This window comes from Eleginops maclovinus, chromosome 21 (assembly GCF_036324505.1).
Source record: "Eleginops maclovinus isolate JMC-PN-2008 ecotype Puerto Natales chromosome 21, JC_Emac_rtc_rv5, whole genome shotgun sequence".
NCBI classification, from domain to species: Eukaryota; Metazoa; Chordata; class Actinopteri; order Perciformes; family Eleginopidae; genus Eleginops; species Eleginops maclovinus.
Genome location: NC_086369.1, coordinates 3,213,050 through 3,234,622, shown reverse-complemented (window position 1 = coordinate 3,234,622; position 21,573 = coordinate 3,213,050). Strand labels below are relative to the sequence as shown.

General features: G+C 43.9%; 3 protein-coding genes across 7 annotated transcripts; 1 reads left to right on the top strand and 2 right to left on the bottom strand.

Annotated features, from left to right (window-relative positions):
- Positions 1-1,085: 1,085 nt before the first annotated feature.
- LOC134883846 (uncharacterized) lies at positions 1,086-4,922 on the bottom strand. 2 transcript variants are annotated; one of them, XM_063912302.1, is made up of 5 exons: positions 4,811-4,922; positions 4,401-4,683; positions 1,705-3,765; positions 1,528-1,629; positions 1,086-1,257 (listed from the first exon to the last, which is right to left on the bottom strand). In XM_063912302.1, exons 1-5 carry the CDS (start codon positions 4,811-4,813, stop codon positions 1,229-1,231), a joined length of 2,478 nt encoding a protein of 825 aa, XP_063768372.1. In that variant the 5' UTR covers positions 4,814-4,922; the 3' UTR covers positions 1,086-1,228. The 2 variants fall into 2 exon arrangements, with proteins under 2 accessions (XP_063768372.1, XP_063768373.1); XM_063912303.1 differs by lacking the exon at positions 4,811-4,922 and having other exon boundaries at positions 4,401-4,804.
- A 1,202-nt stretch (positions 4,923-6,124) lies between these two features.
- On the bottom strand, positions 6,125-10,123 carry LOC134883821 (bucky ball-like). Its single transcript, XM_063912258.1, has 7 exons — positions 9,878-10,123; positions 9,612-9,764; positions 7,495-8,976; positions 7,317-7,418; positions 6,607-6,690; positions 6,473-6,523; positions 6,125-6,376 (listed from the first exon to the last, which is right to left on the bottom strand). The coding sequence occupies exons 1-6, from the start codon at positions 9,882-9,884 to the stop codon at positions 6,495-6,497; spliced, it is 1,857 nt and encodes a 618-aa protein (XP_063768328.1). The 5' UTR covers positions 9,885-10,123; the 3' UTR covers positions 6,125-6,376; positions 6,473-6,494.
- A 222-nt stretch (positions 10,124-10,345) lies between these two features.
- kbtbd2 (kelch repeat and BTB (POZ) domain containing 2) lies at positions 10,346-21,460 on the top strand. Of its 4 annotated transcripts, none has more exons than XM_063912700.1 (4): positions 10,346-10,518; positions 15,109-15,681; positions 17,306-17,471; positions 17,679-21,460. In XM_063912700.1, exons 2-4 carry the CDS (start codon positions 15,509-15,511, stop codon positions 19,239-19,241), a joined length of 1,902 nt encoding a protein of 633 aa, XP_063768770.1. In that variant the 5' UTR covers positions 10,346-10,518; positions 15,109-15,508; the 3' UTR covers positions 19,242-21,460. The 4 variants fall into 4 exon arrangements, with proteins under 4 accessions (XP_063768770.1, XP_063768769.1, XP_063768767.1 ...); XM_063912699.1 differs by having other exon boundaries at positions 10,346-13,543; XM_063912697.1 differs by lacking the exons at positions 17,306-17,471; positions 17,679-21,460 and having other exon boundaries at positions 10,346-13,543; positions 15,109-15,511.
- Positions 21,461-21,573: the final 113 nt, after the last annotated feature.

Sequence of the window (21,573 nt, the reverse complement as noted above, 5' to 3'; positions counted from 1 at the left end):
CCCTGCAGCCAGAAAAGCTATTATGGCTGCACATGTCATTAAATGTGTCATTTGAAACAATTTCAGTAAAATTGGTTTCATTACCTGATCTGAAAGGCCTGCTGAACACTGCATAAACTCTAATGGTCTGGCCCACAATTCATTATTTATTCAATACATTTGTGTATTTTTTCCCCTTTGGTGGCAGCATTACATATTATCAGTCAATAATGGGGTTCACAGTCGCCTTAACACAATACTATGACTCTAATAATGTCCTTTTTGACTATTAATTCAATAGTGCGCAAACCTTTGTTTTCACACTAAGAACCAGTTAAAGCTGACGTTATCAGAAAGTCGTTGGAGGCTGTATTCAGCCACACCTTATTTTAATTTTCACAATGAAAGCACACTGACTGTGCAAACGTCACTATTTTATCTATGCACACATTCATAGTGGTTGATAAAAAAACCAAATACAAATTATACAAACAAAGCTGAAGCAGACTTTTCTTTTTACAAATATATATGAATTTCGATCAGGATTATGCAGTTTAAGAAGTTAGTCTACCAGCATGACTAAGAGAGGCTTTAGGTTAGAGGTTCCACAATCTGGTATCAAAATGTCACAGCTTTGATCCCCCAGAACCCACCAGAGACCACCAGTGACTCATGGTGATAAACACATTAACGTTGACTGAAAGTCATTCCAGATAACACTGTCTGTAAAAGGTCTTGTGCAAATATGAGATCACAGTGGCATAATGAATCACGAAACGATAACCGTCAGATGTTCTTTTCGGAGAGGAAATTAGTTTGTCGTAATAGACCAAAATAGATGCGTCTTTCTCGGGAAAGTTATCAGTTCAAAAAACTGACTTTGTATGGATGTTTTCTATTTAAATTGACATCTCTAAATACCCTGTAATAATATATTTCCTTAAGTTAATTTGCAAAAAAATAAATCATATTTATACATCACCTTTTTATTTTATAGTATATATATAGTGGAATATAGTTCCATCTAGAGGACAAGTATAGTTACTACATCTTATACCCCAAAACACATAAACAGGAACTGTAGGTGCAAAAATAGAAAAATACAATTAGAATCAAAAAGTTGTGTTTATTTAAATTATAATAAATAGTGAACATTTTGACTTATATACAATTCATTCAAGTGGGAATAATTTAAGTGACACTTTTTAAAAAGTGGGTTTTTCACTGTTCAATAGTGCTCTCGTGCAAATCAGCATCTTGTGTCTTTTCTACAATTTCCTGTGGAGATAAAATCAAAATGTCATGCATGCATTTAATATGTGCATAATTGAATTCCGGAAACGACAACTTGAGTAAAGTGTGCTCATGCAACTTTGATATCATTTATGGTGTTATGAGGCTTGACAATCTGTATTAAATGAAAGAGAAAATGTTGCAGATACTACTTACTACAGGAAGGAGAAAGGCTTCTCAAACAGAGCAGTGAATATAAAGGAAAGATCTACTAAATGCCATTTAGTGCAGCTTTTATATTTTATAAACACTTACCTTGTGATTGTGATTTCTTGTGTCTATTAAAATATGGTGATCTGGCTTCATTCTTGAAGCGGTCAATGTCAGCGTTTGGCAGCACTGGTTTCCAAGCATTATCTGTCAAATAAGAAGTCGTACAGTTACAGACGAAAAACAGAGTTAACCTTCCTGAGGTAAAATACATTTGCCTACCAGTTTGCCACCTGTGTGTCAGGTAAGTCTGATCCATTATCCTCCATTTGTCCTGGAGGGAAACCGGCATTGCACAGTTCTCATCCATTTCCTGGATGGCGTTGCCGTGGGGACAGTGGTGCAGCCTCTCCCATGCAGTAGACTGGTGCTGCGGCTCATTGCACACACAGTTCTTTTCCTTCAGGTTTGGGTCCATCGCTGCAGGACATCTCTCAACATTTTGCTTTGAAGCCAGCGGCCTCTTGAGATCATTGAGCTTCCTGGGAGGATCCGCCGGCCTCCATTTTGAGCGGAAGCGACACGAGCTGTTCTCAGAAGATTCTCCCTCACTGTAGTGTCCATGATGAGGGCCACAGACATCAAGGCCAGAACCTTTTCGTACCAGCGGTTGCATGGGTTGAGATTTGCAGGCTTCACATGTTGGCAGGAGTGCGTCATTCCACTGTTGGAAAAGAGCAGCTTTTCTTTTGAAGGTGTGACCATCGAGTCCTGGACCAGCAGTCCTGCTCTTTACTACACATCTTGAGCAAAGTCGCTCCCTCTTGGACGCATAAGGTGTAAATGCATTCTCATTGAAATTGCTGCTAAGGCAGCATTCATGGTCAGAGAAGCTTCTCCGATCCACCTTCCCTTTGGGTTTGAACCTCTCTTTTGGCTTTCGAAAGGTAGGTTGTTCTTTGTACCCTAGGTCTAGTTTTCTTCTTCTGCTAGGCACATCGAAGCCACGGCTGCTCAGTGGTCTGTCCTGTTTCTTTGGAGGTGGAGGGATTTTGACACAATAGTCAACATTATCAAAGTCAGCAAGCCAGCTGGTAGAGGGGAGATAGGCAGGCAATGATTCAAAGGAAGTATCCTGGTGATCGTGAGCGTTCGTTTCTCGCCTAGGTTTGATGTTATCTGCCTTAAGAGGGGAATTATCCAACAATGGCACTGTGTGTGTGATAAGATCTTCCTCTGTGGTAGGAATATTCATCGTAGTCCACATCTCATCCCCAGGATCCTCCACAGTGGGGTACATTTCCTCCTCTTCATCCTCTGCCAGAGGAGGCATCTCAATCTCAGGGACGACCTCTTCTGTAGGAGCCTTCTCCCTAACAGTCAGCAAGTCGGCGGAAGGCACTTCAGCTTCACAAACCAGGGTTTCATCAAGAGACTCTGCGCGGCTATTTTGCATTAGAGATTCAGGTGAGGGAATCACAGTGTCCTCTTTTGACCATACAGTGGATTCCATCCTCCACAGCTCATCCAGGTATTTTGGGTTTAAGGGCAGGTGAACAACTTTATAGTGGAAGTTATCAGACGTTGTACTCTGATCACTGTCACTGCTGGAGTCAGAGGAGACGGTCACAGAGTCTGTCTGGTTCCTGGACTCCTCCAAAGCAGGTATTTCCTCCCTGCTCTTAGGCGTAGCGACTAATGAGATGTCAGGACAAACTTGGACAGCCTGCTCCGATTGGTCTGCAAGAAGAGGCGGTACCTCGTTCTGCAGCACACGGCCCTGGAGGAGGGAGCTACTGCACTGGACTACGTCTTCGGAAAAGTTGTGGGATACTTCTGCCGTCTCATGAGAGTGCAGGAGTTGTAGTCCCACCGGCGTGGTGCAGCATTCAATCCTCACCTCCTCTGTCTGAAACACAAAGCTGCCATTCGGTGGCGACCTGGTGGTGGTAGAGGGTGCCTTATCCTTAAGCTCCAGAGAACAATCCCTCTTCTGCACAGCCACGACTAGTGAAGGCGGCTGTTTGATGGGTACACTTGTCCTGCTGTCGCTGCTGCGGGCTTGGAGGCCACCAGTGGTCTCCGTGTTGCTGGATCCTGGCGTGCTGGTCCTCTGGGTAGCAGACAGTGGCTCAGTCTGAACTTCAGAGCTGGTCATTTCTCTGGTCTGGCTGTTGTGCTGGTAGCGGAACCTACGGGAGTGGTAGGCCATGGTCTGGTAGTACTGAGGGTTGAGCATGCGTCGGTAGTCCATCAAGTGGAGGTTGGTATGGGGTAGAACAAAGGTAGGTGGCTCCACAAAAGGACTTGGCTGATAGTGGGGCATCACTGGCATGCTGTACCCTTTAATGGCAGAAGAAACGTAGTATCATTAGTCAACAACCACACTACTTAACAGTAAAGCTGAACCAAAATGCAACACCAATGCTGACAGGCTAGTGTCTAGCAGGTTTAATGATTACCTTGTTCACCATCTTAGCTTTCATTTATTTGCTGTTTAGCTATTTAAAAAGGATTACCTTGCAGACTTTTAACCATGTTTGAATTTTTAAAAGGTGGGCCTTTAAAACAATGAAAAGAGACGAGTCATTAGGTATGTGGGGTTTAGTCATTCTACAGTATGTAAACAATCGACAACTTTAAATTGATGATGGCACTAGTGTAGAGATATTCATAGGAGTAGAATATAGTCTTTGAGAAATGTAATAAAAAAAACAAAGACAAACTCATGATAGCACCTTGCCGGGGAAACATATGTCTCCAGCATGGATGCCATGAGAAAACAAAGAAATGGTTTTAGTAAAAAACTACAGGGGGACATTATTGGAAGGCACTTCAATTAATTGTGGGCTGCAACATTGCCTTTTAAATCAGTGTTGCTGCTTCATAGCATACAGAATAAATTAATTGTTTTCAGGGAGAATTGCACAACCAAAATCAAAGAGTTGCACCAAAATAGTTAGTGTTAATTGACTTACCTAAACCAGGGTAGCCATAGTATGGGTTGTAGGACACAGGCATGGGCACAGGTACAGGCCACTGCATGGGCATGTATGGCTGCGAGGGCTGGACGTAGAAGTAAGGCTTGTGGTGCTGCTGCTGCTGGTGCTGCTCCTCAGGACGTGGAGCTCTCGAAGGCCCTGGAGCCGGCTGGTGGGGTCCCTGGGCCTGTTGAGCGCCATATGACGGGTCAGGACCTCGGGGGTCAAGGCCGTAAGCTTGTTGGTAGGTAGCTGTGGCTGCTGCCATTTCTGACAGACACTAGAAGCAAGGTTGAATCATTTAAATTGTTTGTTATTTATCCGTAAACTTGTGACACGCTAGCAGATAGTTTCAGTGCTGTTTCAATCAAAAAACATACTTAACAAATGTCAAAACTGAACTTTACCATTGACAAACCAACACAGCTTTCAAAGTACGTTTCAAATCAAAGGTGTGGACTCATTCAGGTGAGCTGGTCAAATGCTGCACTGATTGGCTGGAGTTTGGTTCCAGGTGACTCTTTGTCAAATTAGAGTTTGATGACCTAATTCTCCAGCCAATGAAAATGTTTCTATCCCAAAGATTCCCTCCCATTGTGGTGGAGATGTGTGGGAGCAGTACGATTGGTGGCTTGAGGATAAGAAGTAGCCGAGGCGAGAAGCTGATTGACTTTAATTAACAAACCTGCAGCTTGTCAGAATCATTGGCACAGGTTGCACATATGTTGCTCAAAGTGGTACATCTTATCCTTTACAGCAGTGGTTCCCAACCTGGGGGGTGCCATTGCTCCCTGATTTTAAGGGTTGTAAGACAAACTTAATTTCTGTGCATAAAAATAAAGTTGTTTGTTTTTCAAATGTGGATTTTTATAAGATATACACTTTATTCTCATTTAATGATTTAATGGCATGGTGAAAATTAAAGATAGAATTTTCATCAGTAGAAACTATTTTTATGGAAATGAAAAACAATTAAATATGTTTGTTTAAAATAAGAAATAATATAAACGGGAAACTTAGATACAAACTCCTCAAAATAAGAGGGTAAAGAAATAATCAGATCAAGAAGCATTGAATGACTTGATTTACTGCATGCAGTTATTAAGTTCACTGTTTGGGTGAATTGTACAGTTTATTTTTGGATCTGTACTGTTATTGGATAATATATGTCACTTCAGAGGGGTTTTCAGTTTACAAAAAGTAGCCAAAATTGGTTTGGGAAGCACGGCTTTACACCGTCTTAATGAGACTCACTGTCTTGTCATCTTATTGCAGAAAAACAAAACAAGGCACTTCCATGCAAAGCACATATTCACACAGGTTTGACCCCTAAAAAGCCAACCAGGGAGCACGTTAGATAGCCTGGAGCAGTATTCATAGATGCATTATCCATGAAGAATGAAAACACTCCATGAGACCAGTTTGTTTACTAGGCCAGTCATTTTAATCATTATGAACATGTGTGGGAATCTGGTTTACTTTTAGGTCAAAACATCCATAAATAGAGGTATTTTTAAAGGTCAAATTAAATACTTATTTACAACCGCAATAAATAGTTTAGCCATTTACAAGAACAGAGAGAGGTTGCCATTTGGTCCATTAAAATGTCAGAAAATAAGGAATAAGTCCCCATAGCTTTTCAGTTTCCTCAATACATAAAAGAAAGAAATCGCCATGTGTAATGCAAACCATTGCAACATGTGAAATGATTCAAGACAAAGTTGAAATAATGACAATATTTTTATTGGACTGGCCCCAAACTGTGGCACACCATCATGTGCAACACGACCTTCAGCCCATATGACATTTGTGAATTCCTAAATAACGAATAGTGCAAGACAGTGTCGCTGCAGAAACTTTATACATTTTTTAAAGCTTTTATCTAAACATAAATAGGTGTGTGGTGCATTTCACCTGGTGCTCTAAATATTTTTTTACATATTATTCTTGACTATTACACCTTTAAGGGGGACCTGGGGAGGAGAGAAAAACATTTCGTTAAGACGTATTTTCAACGAGAGAAGTCTGAACACAACGAGATGGGTCTGAGCAGTGTGCATTTCACCTACAGTTCAACACAGTTTGGCTTCATTAACATCTTGGTTCTCTCGTCGTAGAGCCTGACAAAGATACAATTGGAAAAATAAATAAATTGCATGCAAAGAAATGTGACAGTCCATGTTAACAACGTCATTATATTAACCTTTCTCCCAGTGTAAAGGGGGTGGCTCGTCATCATCCTCATCTCTTGGCCTGTGGTACATCAGTTTCCTCTGAGTACTCATCTCTGTCCAGTTATAATCAGAACATAAAACCAGGAGAGAATTTCATTTGCTGAATGCTTAGAGAATAAGCATGTGTTATATATAAAAATTGAAGAAAAACAACAATGACCGCAAGGCAACTCCACAGAGCTCAGAGATTTGAGTCGTGCCATGTCCAAAACGCTTATCCTTTCACAAATGTAAACCATATTTTGTCAATTGTTTAATAGTGAATGTAGGGAACTTAAGAGATTTTAAATGCTTCTGAATCATTGTTTTGAGGCATAAATTGTACACAACTTATGAAGTAAATAGAGTGTAATATGTGCCAGATATGCTGCCATTGTTGACCCTTTTTTGGGCCCACATGCCAAAATGACCCTTGATGCTGGTAGCCATTATGTGCCCTAATCATGTGAATTGTTCTCCCAGCACTTAGCATTTCACAAACATAAAAAGGGCCAAAATAAATATGAATTAGGGGTTAAAACTCATCAACCTTGACTGCCGATAATTCAAACAATGCTGCACCAGCTGGTCCAATTTTAAAATGTTTTTTGCTATATTTAGAGCTGCAAAATGATTGCCCCTGTAAACAGAGAATGAACTTGAGCTAGTATTTTCTGCAGGATATTTGAGTGAATTCAACCTTGTCGTTGCAGAGCGAATGCTTGTCTCTGCCTGGGAATCAAGTCACCGTCTCCCCACCTGCCTGGGTCTGCAAAGGTCAGATCTTCTCTGCAGGGTCCGTCTATAAAAAGGGTTCACTTATTCAGTGCATATTTCAAACATGGTTACACAATTTGACTAAAAACATGGCAACTTACCCTGGCATATTCTGCGTTGCAGCTCACTACCAGTCATGTCTCCAGCCTCATCAGCTGGCCCCTGCTCACTGACATCATGATCTTCCTCCTGGGTCACTGGATCCAAGGGATCTTTGTATTGGCCTCTTTTATACGAGGATTTTGCAGCTTGTCTCAGTGGGAGAGACAGAGGCTTTTTGGGTGCAGAATGCTTCCTCACAATCACTCTGACGGGCTTCTCACAGGCTCTCTCAAACCTTTCATCCTCAGAGTCTCCGCCCTCATCCCTGTATATCTTGGAGCTGTGGACTTTACTCCTTGTGACTCCTTTTGCGAAGCTTTTCCCACAGCACGCACACATGAACCTCTTTGATCCTGGCAGCCACACTTCATCTAATTCTTTAGCAGCTTGCGGAGGCCCACTTACAACCTCTGCAAGCCTCCTGCCTGTATACACGTGTTTGGGGCAAAGATCTGTATCATCCAGATCTGTAGAGAACATCTCGTCTCTGGAAGAGAGCTCGTCCAGAGATGGACTGAGCACGCTCATCCGCTCATGGGTGGACTGCATGGACAGGTAGTTGTAGTAGTAAGGAGCACTACGGGGGGAGAGGGAGGTGGCTCGAGCCTCTTTGGGGGTCAGAACGCTGTCAAAAGGCAGCTTGAGGATCTGGTAGCTCGGACAACCTTTGTGATGTTCACTCTTTGAGACTTTGTCAACACTTCTAGCATCTTTGAGTGCCGACTGACTGAAGGTAAAAGATGAAGATGGCAGGATTGGATCCACTCTCTGTTTTGGGAGCTCTTTAGCGTCACATTTGGTTACACCTGCATTGGTTGCTGACATATCTGACTGGAAATCTGCAACTTCTGCTTTCTCTACAGGGAGGAAGTGTTCGTCTGCTGCTGGCTGCTTCAACTCGGGACACTCTTCGTGAGTTGAGGAGCTATCGAGAGGCAACTCCTCTTGAAATCCTGTGGACCAGCATCCTGCGGGACTCAGGCCATCCAAGCTGCGTTGACTTGACTCGCCATCATACACCGCTGTGGTAGAGTCACTGAAGGCCACAGCAGGAGACTCCAAATGACTGTCATTAGGCGGCGAGGGCAGGATTTGACCCTGTTCTCCACTTTTTTTCTCTTCTCCTGGAGAAAACATTCCCGAGGAGTGTGAGGCGACTCCCGAGTCAAGCTCTTTCTCAGCGCCATGCTGCTCTGTGGCTCGGATTTTATCCAGGCATTCAATGAGTTGGGTTATGGCGTCGCTGGGGTCGGTTTGAGCCTCTGAACAGGCCATTTCACGACGCTCATAAGGCTGTGGCTGCTGGTGGAGGTACTGATTCTGGTATTGGTGGCGAGGCATGTCATGCCAAGGAGGCGCATGGAAGCGGGGTTCATACATTCGCCTGTAATCCATTGGATATAATGGGGCATGTGGGTAAACAAACCCGGGATACTGCATGTACTGGTATGGCTGCATGCAGGGACGGCCAAAGTTTAGACCTGGGAAATAAAAAGATGTGCAATGCTGACAACTGAAAGTAGTGGAGAAGAGAATATTTAGCACGTAGTGTACTTGAGTCACAAATTTGATCATTTTAAACCCATAAAAATAAAAACAACTCCACTAGAAGCACACCACCAGTGACCCCTTTTGATATAAATACGTTATACATTCCTGATGCAATAGTTATACTTAACTTGAGTATTTTCACAGTATGCTACTTTATATATTTATAAATGTATTTTACAAATGGATGTACTCCCTACTTTGCATGTATGGATTTATAAGAGAATATAAAATCAACTCTTAAATCACTTTGTATTATTATAGGTTAAGCAATATACTAATTCATTTAAATAATCCCCACCTTTACCAAGTGCAACATTGACATACTGAAAAATGTTAGATCTTTCAATCTGATATACCAGAAAACAAGTAGTTTGACTTTTTGTACTTGAAGTATATTTTGATTTCATTACTTTTGTACTTTTACTTGAGTAAAAATATCAGAGTACTTCTTTAACCTCTGCTTAAGACAGAATGAAAATCAAAAAATGTGATAAATGATGCAACAACAAAAGAATGCAGAAAAAAATACTTCTCTGTGACAACATAAAAAAAGGATTAAATATACCTCCAGGTAAGCCATACTGATTGTATGGGTTATTCATCTGCCATTGCTGGTACATGTAGTGTGGTTGAGAAGGCGGCTGGACATAGAAGAAAGGCCTGGAATGTTGAATTCTTTGTTGTCCGTTCCCATATGTGTGTGATGATTTGCTTCCATCTACAGGAAGCAGCAGTTAAACAGATAGATAATATTATTTTCAACAGTTCCTGCCTGCACTTTGGGGTTAATAAAACACGGTTAAAGTTGGATATGTAATTAGAAATATTTACCGTCCATATTCTTTCACGTGCTTGCTCAACCTTAGAAATAAAACACTGCAGAGAGATGAAAACCGAAAATACATACCCCAGCTTCATAAAATGAAAGTTACGTTTTACAGTACATTTTTTTCGACAAACAAGCAGAAGTAGAAACGCTTTTTCGCTGAGGTCCACCTAACGTTCTGCTTACACAAAGTGAGGCATCACCGCTAATTAGTAATATAGGAAACACCTGCTGCTGCTAGCGGGCAAATTGTGTTCGAGTTAAATAATGATTAAATTAAGCCCAAAAGACGTGTGCAACTCTTAGAGCTTTAATAGCAAAATAAAATAGAAACTAGCAGTTATAATTTCAGAGTTTGTGTTTAAAAATAAAATGTGTGTGTATGTGTATTCTCCATCTGTCCACTAGGGGACACCATTTATCTCTTAAAAGGACAGGCCGCTTTGTCTGGGCGCATGCGCAGTATCCTCATTTGGCCTCTAGTTCTTTCAGCGCTTATGATGCGCTGAAAGGTTGTCGGTTGCTCGGCGCTTCAAATCAACTGTTTAATGTCTAAATTCGGCTTGAGGAGCTTACTTGGCACTTTCTGCTCACCAGAGAAGCCATCGCGACGCTTTACTGTGCGTGGAGTCCGCCTACAGTCACTGTAAGGAAGCAAGGATGTTGATTGTTGGAATGGTTAACTTGAAAAGTGCCTCTAGCTTACGTTTATTTAGCTCGTTTAGCAGTTAGCCAGTTAGCTGTGTGTCTGCTAGCAAGCATGATTGCTTGCAAAATGGGTTTGCTGCAGAGGGTTTTTACCTTTTTTAAGGCCTTTCTAAAACCTTTTAAGAATTGACCAAATAATGTGAGACCATTGACTGTCCAGTATGTGTCACCAGACAGGGGCTTATAACTACGTTATCCCGGAACTGTGGAGCTAAAGTTGCTAACTTGCCGCGAGTGGGAATCAAGCAAGTGAGCTAGCGATATAACATTATATCGATGCTAGCTGATAAGATGTATTGGTCGGTTTATCAGAGCCATGGGTGGTTTTACGTGTATTTTGAAACAAGTGAAGATTTATGATCATCTTTGTTGTGTTAGCCTACATCAGCAAGATGTGCATTTTGCAACAGGCCCGCCTCACTAATGTTACTTTGCCATGTTTTAGATAGCAAGCAGGGTTTGTTTTGGACATGGTGGGTAACGGTAACGTGCTAATTTAGCTGTCCATCCCTGATCGGGCAAGTCCAGATTGATTGTAACGATAAACTCTTAATAAAGGTCAGCTTTTACTTTAGTGAACCGTTAGTAAGCAGTTTGTTGGGGTTAGATACGTCGCTTATGTATAGTCGTTAGCCTGCTAGGTAGCTAGCCAGTTCCAGGGGTTTTCAACCGGTGGTCCGCGGACCCCTGGTGGTCCGCGGCGGCATTGCATGTGGTCCGTGACAAGAGCCTATGTTGATCAGTTCACCATTGTTTTTTTTTAATATAAATTCGCTTTGATATTTCAACACATTTCCAGAATACCGTTACATATCGTGAAAAATATGTTTAAAATAATATAAAGGAAATTCAAGCTGACAGAATGTAGCCTTGCGCCTATCCAGTCTATGGTAGCCTGTGATTCGCTAATGGTAATGAGTTGCGTCGCTAACCTCACTTATTATTCATTACGTACAGTCTTGCGAGCAAAGTTGACACACATTTATAAGCATAGCCGACGAGAGTATTTTAAGATAGGTTGTAGTACAGCAAACATTTGTTACATATGTACTAGTCTAGCTATATATCTAGCACCAATGGATCGTTTTGTAGTGAGGAAAGTGCCAGAGGGACAGGCTGCCATGACAGAGGGTCAGGCTGCCACGACAGAGGGACAGGCCGCCACGATAGGGCAAGGACAGGCTTCCGAAGGGTCAACTTCGCAAAAAAGACGAAAAAGAAAATACAATGAGGAATATGTTAAATATGGATTCACAGTGACGACAGACAGAGCAGGAGAGGAGGTACCACTGTGTTTCGTATGTTCAACAATTCTCTGTAATGAAGCTATGAAGCCGTCGAAACTTACGCGGCATATGGAGACGCATCACGTCCACTTGAAGGCCAAACCCGTTGAGTACATGCAACAGATGTTGCGTGATTTCAAAGGACAGCCGGCTACCATGAGGAAGAGTGCAAAAATAAATGAAAACGCACTGAAAGCATCGTATCTGGTCGCTCTCAGGGTTGCAAAAAGTAAGAAGCCCCATACCATTGCAGAGCAGCTTATATTGCCAGCAGCCATAGATATGTGCAGAGCTATGGTAAGCGAAGAATGTGCCAACAAATTAAAAACTATTCCGTTGTCAGACAACACAATCGGAAGACGAATTGGGGAAATGGCAAATGATGTCAAAGACCAGCTGATGGCAAAACTTCAGACAGTTCTGTTTTCCCTTCAAATCGACGAGACGACAGATGTTACTAATGATGCGCAACTGTTAACATTTGTGCGATACGAGGACAGTGGCACTATGTGCGAGGAATTTCTTTTTTGCAAACCACTGCCCGGGCGAACTACCGGTGTAGAAATATTTAAAGCACTGGACGATTTTTTCACGGAGCACAATATCTCGTGGCAGAGGTGCGTTGCATTATGCAGCGATGGGGCCCGAGCCATGAGTGGCAGCAAGACTGGACTGTTTGCGCATGTAAGGAGGGTGGCTCCGGGGGTAATTTGGACACACTGCCTGATTCATAGAGAGGCTCTCGCCTCCAAAGATCTCAGTGTTGAGCTCAGTGGTGTGTTTGATGTCGTTGTCAAGACGGTCAACTTCATAAAACGAAACGCATTGAATACACGCCTGTTTTCATCCCTATGCCATGACTTGGGAAGTGAACACAGCTCTCTCCTTTATCATTCAGAGGTGCGTTGGCTGTCTCGCGGCGCTGTGCTCGCCCGTGTGTTTGAACTACGCGGAGCTATCTACGAGTTCTTGTGCGAGAAGCATTCTGATCTGGCTTCCAATTTCAACGATAGTTACTGGTTAACTAAGCTGGCGTACCTCACAGATGTTTTTGCAGAGCTGAACAAGTTGAACAGCTCCATGCAAGGGAGAGATGCAAACGTCATGCAGCTCTACGAGAAGCTCGACGCATTTGTGAAAAAAATGTCAAAGTGGATCGAACGAGTGGAGAGCAATAACTTGGCGATGTTTCCTTCAGTTGAGGAATACCCTGACAGCACTGACATCAACGACACTATATGTGAGCATTTGAGGAAGCTTGTGCGTCAATTCGCAAAGTACTTCACTGATTCGGAAGAGTGGCGCCGTGACAGCAAGTGGATCCTGCTCCCATTCAGTGACGATGCATCAGTAGGGTCAAGTCTGACGGCTGTGGAAGAGGATAAGCTGATTGAGATGTCCACAGACTCTGTCAGGAGGCATATGTACGACACACAGCCCCTTGTTAAATTCTGGATAAGTTGCCAGACAGAATTTCCACAGCTTGCTGCAAAAGCAATGAGGTGTCTTTTGCCCTTTCCAACCACATACCTGTGTGAGAGTGGTTTTTCTACACTGGCGTACTTAAAGAATAAGTACAGGGATCCAGAGAATGACATGAGACTGTCTCTGTCTACCATTTCGCCACGAATAGACAGGCTGTGTGGACTTCACCACGCCCAGATATCACACTGACAGGTAGGCCTAATTCTCCCATGTTTTCACTGTTACGACCCTGGCGGGTTTAGGCCCCGCCCTTTGTTAATGGTAAGCCTGTTCTCTCTCCCTGCTTTTCTCAATCTCTCTGTCTCTACAGCAGGTGATTGGTGACAGGTCTGTCCTGGCTGGGTTATAAAAGCCCTGACCAGCCAGCAGTTGAGGCTGCCTTGGTCTTCATTTGTTGGATTTTGGTTCTCCGGTGTTGTTGGATTTTTGTTCTCCGTTGTTGTTTTGTCACACACCTAGACTGACTTTGCATGACATTTTTAGTTACTTTTCCCAATACTGAATTGCACAACACTTTATCATTCTTTATTCTTTCTTTAAAATAATCTTTAATTTAATTTAATTTAATAAATCTACTTTTATTATTATAAAATCTGCGTGGCCTCTCTTTCATGTTTCATGCATTGAGCTATGCATGTAACACCAAATACACACGCGCACGCGCAGGCACATCAGTGGGCCGCGGATTGCTTTCTAGTCCGAATGGTGGTCCCTGGGACAAAACCAGTTGAAAACCCCTGATCTAAGCTATTGCGTTCGAAATCGATGTATATAGATGGACTGACATTGTAAGAATGTGTCATGTAAAAACCTTAGCTTAACTATATCATTTACACGCTGTTGGTAAACGGTACGCCTGAACAGCGGTAAAATGTTCATTTAGTCGAATTCAAAATGAAGTATTTGCATTTTACCTAAGTATTTCAAATGTTCTGGTACTTACTAATTCTGCTTCACCACATATTAGAAATACACAATATATTGCAGTTGTCTGACAGCTTAATCTTGATTGTTTTTCTGATAATAGAATGATGACGTTGTTCTTTTGGATAGATAAAGTCCTCCTATTTCTAAGACTTAATTACCAATTGAAAAACCCTCTTGGATCAAATGAAAAATGTATCATCACAAAGCTGCAAACAGGAATGTGTAAGGAGGTGACTTTTTAGAGACACTTGACATGGTTCTCACAGTACTACGCAACATTAGATAAATGCTTTACATTCATTTGAAGTGCATAATGCTACACAGCTGCTTACACTAACATATAAGTGAAAGATATCCTGAATCTCATGTTGACAGCTGTCACATGGGGTATTAACAACACGGGTGTTAAGGCGAATAGATGACACAGGATCGGAGGTTGTCTCGAGTGTTTGTCAGTATCAGCATTCAGCAGATCCGATTCAGTGTGGTGTTGAAGTGGTTGTAAAATACACCCATGCACAATTTGACAAAGATATTCATCTGATCATAGCACTTTTTATTTATATATATATAAAAACACGAGTTTGAACATTTGAGTCCCATTATTTAGGGCCCTTCTAGTCAATCCGACAATGTTGTGGCATCATTGCACACAGAAGGATCTAGGCCCATAAAAGGAGAAAGGAGATTCTGTTGTCACACTGTGAAGTTCGGGCATCTGTGGTAATGAATCAGAATTAAGTAACCATGGGTTATTTTTTCTGTGCCTCTAGTTTCCATGGATTCTCGACTCATCACTGCTCTTTTTGTATTTCTCCTGTGTTTTTCAGACAAGCACTGATGTAGCAGGGTTGCAACAGTTGTGGTGCTCTCCCTCTACCTGCAACCCCCAGTGCCTCACTGCATGATCTCAGACATCCGATAGATCTACGAGGGGAAACAACTCCTTCCTCACCCAGGACCCTACCCTCTGGACTCCTGACTGCGACACTCAGTAGCCATCTCCTCTTTCAACTCATCTCCAGAAGAAGGAGCAGCACACATTTTTCCACATAGGAGTTGAACACCTCCACTTTGGTCAGTGGAGGTGTTGAAGAGCCAACCCCCCCCCACGCCCCTTGTAATCCTTGTGAATTTTTAAGAATATATATTTTCTCCTGGTTGGTTTGAGCCCGGTTCTGCCGGCCGTGTGACTTTTCAAAACTGGGGCGCGATTCATGGGATGCAACCATGTCGGATCTCAGTGAGCGCAGGCCGGTCAACACGGACTACGCTGTCTCCCTGCTGGAGCAGCTCAAGTTCTTTTATGAACAGAAATTACTGACTGATGTTGTGCTGCTGGTGGAGGACACAGAGTTCCCGTGTCACAAGATGGTACTGGCCACATGTAGCTCCTATTTCAGGTGAGTGCTGCAGGTGTGGAGTAACTTGTTTGTTGGGGATTTCTGTTTTTAATGACTATTTTAGTGATGATGCTTTGTGTGGTGGGGCTTATCTGAATTAGTCTCCTACAGTTCCAATGAATAATGTACAACGCAGCGTTTGGTTTTCATGTTTAAAGAAAGCAATTATTCCCCTCAGTGTCATTGTGACGATTTGCTGTCATTATGAAGCGAGGTTGTTATGTCTGCAAGTGCTCACCTCCTATGGTTACAATGAATAATGCACAGTCCTAGATGAGTGTTATACACTCTTTACACGCAGGATGGAAAACTAAGGGATGGTGTTTCCTTGAAAGCCGTGGCTCCTCCTGCGCCAGATATACTATGTCTGATGTATTTCTCACACAACAAATGAAGCAATCTCTAACCTGTAGTCATACAGAAGCATCCCTCAAGGCCCTGAGGAGGCCTCATTTGTACGCACACCATTGCATAATGAAGTGTGTGCACTGCAGTGAATATGACAGCAGCAGCCTCGGCTCTGGGAAGAGTCCATCTGTACTTGACAGGGGCTGCATTTGAACATGCTGTCTTACTGAATCTCACCCCTCCCTCTATCACTGCACACTCACACATGCATTCCAAGAAAAGATCCTGACAACTTGATGCCTCTCTCACACCCACATCTTACGCGATCTCACCCCCTGTTTCCCACACTCTAGTTATCTGGTGCGAACATGCAAAGCATTTCCCCTGCAGGGTTCAGAGGTGTCGCAGGCTGCGCTTCCTCCAAACTGCTACTCCTTCCTTTTCTCTCTCTGTCATGCTGCCTGCGCTTCCACCTCCCCTCTCCTCACACGCCTCCCCACTTCAGGGAAAGAGGGGAGAGTCTGGGGAGAGCTGGTGTATGGATGGGACGTCTGGTCACGTAGGTCTAGGGGAGGGAAAAGAGGGAGGGGGGGGTGCAGGGGTATGCCTGCAGGGTTGCGTAACACAGCCTGGAAGGTTTAGCCCCTGCTGTGAGCAAAACAGTCACCCCCCCCCCCCCAAAAAAAGGCACATTATTGCTAATGCAAGTGATAGTCATTCTCTCATCAGTCTGTTCTGTCTACATGTGTAGTGGTACGCAGTTTAGTATCCTATATAAGAGTACAAATCCTTGGGATTATTTGATTGTTGGTCATTTTTCTGACAAGTACAGCACAGAGGCATCACTGCACCAAACACGTTGCCATAATAAATTCAAATGACCAGTAAAAGCCAATAACAGTTCTACAGATGCATAACATTTGAGTAGTAGATGCAGTAAAAAGAGGTTTAGGTCGCTCTGACTCACTCCGATGAACGACAACGTGGAAGTGTAGGCAGCCGGCCGAGGCTGCAGCAACATGGAACTCAAACAGAGAGAAGTCCAGCTGGAGCCAAAGTGTGCACAGTTAGCCCCTCAACCATTGGACAGTCACTTTTTGTCACTAATGAGAGAAACTGGCTTGGTTGTCATGCTTATCAGTGTGCAACAGCTGTAAAGCATCACAATCAGGCAGTATGATTCTATCCTGCCTTTTTTTAGAAAGAGAATACGTTTAGTAATAGTCTTCGTATTTCAGTGACTCTGTGTTGATAGTCCTTGGTGTTGTTCCTGCAGGGCGATGTTCATGAGTGGCCTCAGTGAGAGCAAACAGACCCACGTTCACCTGAGGAATGTGGACCCGGCCACCCTGCAGATCATCATCACCTACGCCTACACGGGCAACCTGGCCATCAACGACAGCACGGTGGAGCCGCTCTATGAGACTGCCTGCTTCCTACAGGTCCGTGCAAACACTTGCTGTTTTTATTCAAACATTATATATATATCTGACTAATTAGGTGACTCAATCTCCCTATTTACATCTTAACATGACTATGGTTGTGCCAGTCCCACATAAGGGGCGGTTTCTAACTGGTCCCACTTTTGCAGCCGTGTTTGGATTCAGAGTGAAATGTCTTGTCTGACTCTGTTCTCTTGTCCTGTTCAGGTGGAGGACGTCTTGCTGCAGTGCAGAGACTACCTTGTGAAGAAGATAAGCGCTGAGAACTGCGTCCGCATGCTGAGCATCGGCGACCTGTTCAGCTGCAGCGAGCTAAAGCAGAGCGCTAAGCGCATGGTGGAGCACAAGTTCCCCATGGTGTACAGGCAGGAGGCATTCCTTCAGCTCTCCCACGAGCTGTTGATAGACGTCCTGAGCAGCGACAACCTTAACGTGGAGAAGGAAGAGACGGTTCGCGAGGCGGCCATGCTGTGGTTGGAGTACAACATGGAGGCCCGATCACAGCACCTGTCTTCCGTGCTCAGTCAGATCCGTATTGATGCACTGTCTGAGGTGACGCAGCGCGCCTGGTTCCAGGGTTTGCCACCGAACGACAAGTCTGTGGTGGTGCAGGGCCTCTACAAGTCGATGCCCAAGTTCTTCAAACCTCGGCTAGGCATGACCAAGGAGGAGATGCTGATCTTCATGGAGGCCATGTCCGAAATGCTGGGTGACGGATATGTGATGGCTGGGTCTGTGCCTACCAGAGTAGTGTGTTACAGCCCACAGGCGGAGAAAGTGTACAAGCTCAACAACCCCCCAGGAGACCTGCAGAAGGTGGGGACTCTTGTTACACCAGACAATGATGTGTTCATTGCTGGGGGGCAGATCCCTCTCAAAAACTCTATCACCAACCACCACGGCAAGAGTGGTAAGCTACAGGCGGTGTTCCGCTCTGTCGACAGCTTCTTCTGGTTCGACGCCCAGCAGAACGCCTGGGTACCTAAAACCCCCATGCTATGTGCCCGAATAAAGCCCTCCCTGGTCCACTGCGAGGGTTACATCTATGCAATCGGAGGAGATAACGTGGGAGGAGAGCTGAACAAGCGCACGGTGGAGCGCTACGACTGCGAGAAGGATGAGTGGAGCATGATGAGCCCTCTGCCCTTCGCCTGGAACTGGAGTACCTCTGTGGTGGCGCACGACTGCATCTACGTGATGACCCACGACCTGATGTACTGCTACTTCCCCCGCGCCGACACCTGGGTGGAGATGGCCATGCGCAAGACGAGCCGCTGCTTCGCCTCGGCGGCTGCTTTCGGGGACCTCATTTTCTACATTGGCGGCCTCCACGTGGTCAGTAACTCTGGCATCCGCTTGCCCACGAGCACCATCGACGGCTCCTCTGTCACTGTGGAGATCTACGACGTCAACAAGAACGAGTGGCGCCAGGCCGCCAACATCCCTGCTAAGCGGTACTCGGACCCATGCGTGCGGGCGGTGGTGCTGCTCAACTCGCTGTGCATTTTCATGCGTGAGACCCACATGAACGAGAGGGCCAAGTACGCTATCTACCAGTACGACATTGAGCTGGACCGCTGGTACCTGCGGCAGCCTGTGTCTGAACGCGTGCTCTGGGACCTGGGCAAGGACTTCCGCTGTGCTGTGGGGAAGCTGTACCCCTCCTGCCTGGAGGAATCCCCCTGGAAACCCCCAACCTACCTCTTCTCTCCCGATGGAGCCGAGGAGTTTGAGGTGGACGGGGAGCTGGTAACCCTCCCTCACGTATAGCTCTTAACCTCCCCTCCCCTACCTCGCTGACTGAACCAGGAATCTGTAACGCTGAGGGATGAACATGAAGGGGGGGCAGATCACTTCTCTGATATGAAAGGGTTTGACGTTCTCTCTGTTGTGGAGGGATGTCCTCATGTTGGAGGCTTGCATTAGCTACAGCTGCTGCTGATGGACCGTGCAGCCCAGATAGAAAAAAGCCCCTGGAAAACAAAAAGTAATCTGAAAAATTTCAGTTTCTTTCTTCTTATTTTGTCATTTGTGACATCTGTTAGATATTACAAGTCTGTCATACTGTTTCTACAATGTGATAATCTAAACGTCAAGTGATTTTGTGATGATGATGATGATGATTATGATGATGCACTTAACTGGTTAACCTTCTCGGAATGACAATGGCAACTGTACCAAAATCCCCTAGCCCCCCCCCCCCATCTCCTCTGATAATGGCTTCCCCCTCTCCTCTTTTTCTCTTCTCTCACCACTGACAAATAGAAACTCTGTGGAAAATCTATCGCATTAAGTATAAGGCTTGAAAGGCTCTCGGAAAAGTTATTAGTTTGCTCCTTTGTGGAAGCAGCAGCTGTAGTTCAATGGCTCCCAAACGAGATCCAGTACCAAAATGTTCCATAGAAACTTCTCAAATCAATTTAAGCATGTTTGATTTTGAGCTGGTAGTTTTGCAAATAAAAATGCAGCATAAGGTCCATTTAATGACATGTTTTTCTCCATCTCATGGCGTTTAGCGCTCAAAGTCTTCTCGGCTTTTCTGGTTTACTTGTTAACACGTTTACCTCCATTCTCTCCCCCTACAACTGAGCTACAAGAAGCTCCAGAATATGTCCAGTATGTCGACATGGTGCTAAGATTTCTTTTGTGAAACTACTGATAAATGTAAACCTTTAAGCTACATTTTTTTTGTTGCATAATAACAATTAAAACATCTGTGTTGCAAAGAGCTGGTTTTAAGATAATGGTCTGAAAATGACATACAATTATTACAATACATTTTAAGCAGAGCTGCTTCTATTCATTAAAGACTCATGTTTTCACTAGTTTAGAAATAAATGATTCGTCTTTTGGTCTATACGATGTAAAAAGGAAAAGCTCTAATGGTATTACTCAGTGTTTAAGCTACACCTGATATCTGCATCCTAACTGGTCTTTAACTGTAATTCCATCAGCACATGAATGCAGCACTAATGTAATGTTAATAATGATAGTGAACACCCTTCTAGCAAATTCCTTTTAATGAAATCCTGCTGACAAAACAATATTGGAAATAGTTGCAGCTCTATTTAAATGATGAATTGATTGAGACTTGACCTTTCAGCAGGATTTAAATGGTGTCCATTTAAATCCCTGTTTACTACAACTACCATCCTCCACAAATGAGCAAAATAAGTATTAGATTTAAGAGCGTTACCTTGATCCGTGAATCTCTTCTATAGGCCCAGGAGAAGAGAGCAACAGGGGCTGTAGTTTTTGGGAGGAGGGGGGGAAACGGGTTAAGAGTGGGTGACTGCGGGTCCGGTCATCCCTCACCTCGCCACCCTCGCCTCTGTCCTCCACCTTAGCGCTCCGCAGCCTGTCCGTGGGTCTGTCTGCACACAGGTCTTCCACACAGCTCGCAGTTTACACCTCACTCCATCCATCGTCACATGATCATGAACATGTTTCTTTCCACCAGGGTCTCTACACAACTCCACTCAGTAGGTTTTGGGCTCATGCATTTCTCCCCCCCCCCGCCTCAAGCTGCTGAAATATATATAATAAAATATATATTTTTCATATGTTTAAAAGACAACTGTTTTAGTGTGGGGGGAAATAACCAGGTCTATTTTGTATTAGTGTCTTTTTTAATTTAACTTCAAACATTACTGTAGTGTGATTGTGGGTAGATATCCATTTCCCTATCAGATTGAATTTTTTCTCGAGTGAAAATTGAGGAATCTTGCTGCTGATTGGTTGTGAGGAGAGGGCTGGCCCACGACTGTTGCTATGGAAATCGTCCCGGCAACCACTAGTAGTAGTGGAGAGGGCAGGTTGGGGTTGGGCAGGGGAGGGAGGGGGGGGGACGGGGGTCTTGCTCCTACCTTTAAAAACATGAGCACAGGTGCTTCATGACAAACCTTACTAGCATGTTTGGCTGCATCATATTCCTTTGGCACTGTATTTTGAATGAACGTTAATTTATTAAAAAACATACCAAAAACGTTCCTGAAACTGACTCCCTGCTTCTTTTGTGTACACTGCAATGGAATGGTGTTGATACTACTGCCAGGTTCTTAAAGAATGTTCCTTTTTCTTAGTAGAAATGTTAGTATTTATC

Coding starts and splice junctions, on each gene's coding strand:
- kbtbd2 (XM_063912697.1), top strand. CDS start 11,468: ATGGTAGCCTGTGATTCGCTAATGGTAATGAGTTGCGTCGCTAACCTC.
- LOC134883821 (XM_063912258.1), bottom strand. Junction 7,419..7,494: donor GCAACGCAGAATATGCCAGG/GTAAGTTGCCAT, acceptor CCCTTTTTATAG/ACGGACCCTGCAGAGAAGAT. Junction 6,691..7,316: donor ATTCGCTCTGCAACGACAAG/GTTGAATTCACT, acceptor ATAACTGGACAG/AGATGAGTACTCAGAGGAAA.
- LOC134883846 (XM_063912302.1), bottom strand. Junction 3,766..4,400: donor CTATGGCTACCCTGGTTTAG/GTAAGTCAATTA, acceptor CTGCCATTAAAG/GGTACAGCATGCCAGTGATG. Junction 1,630..1,704: donor GACACACAGGTGGCAAACTG/GTAGGCAAATGT, acceptor CTTATTTGACAG/ATAATGCTTGGAAACCAGTG.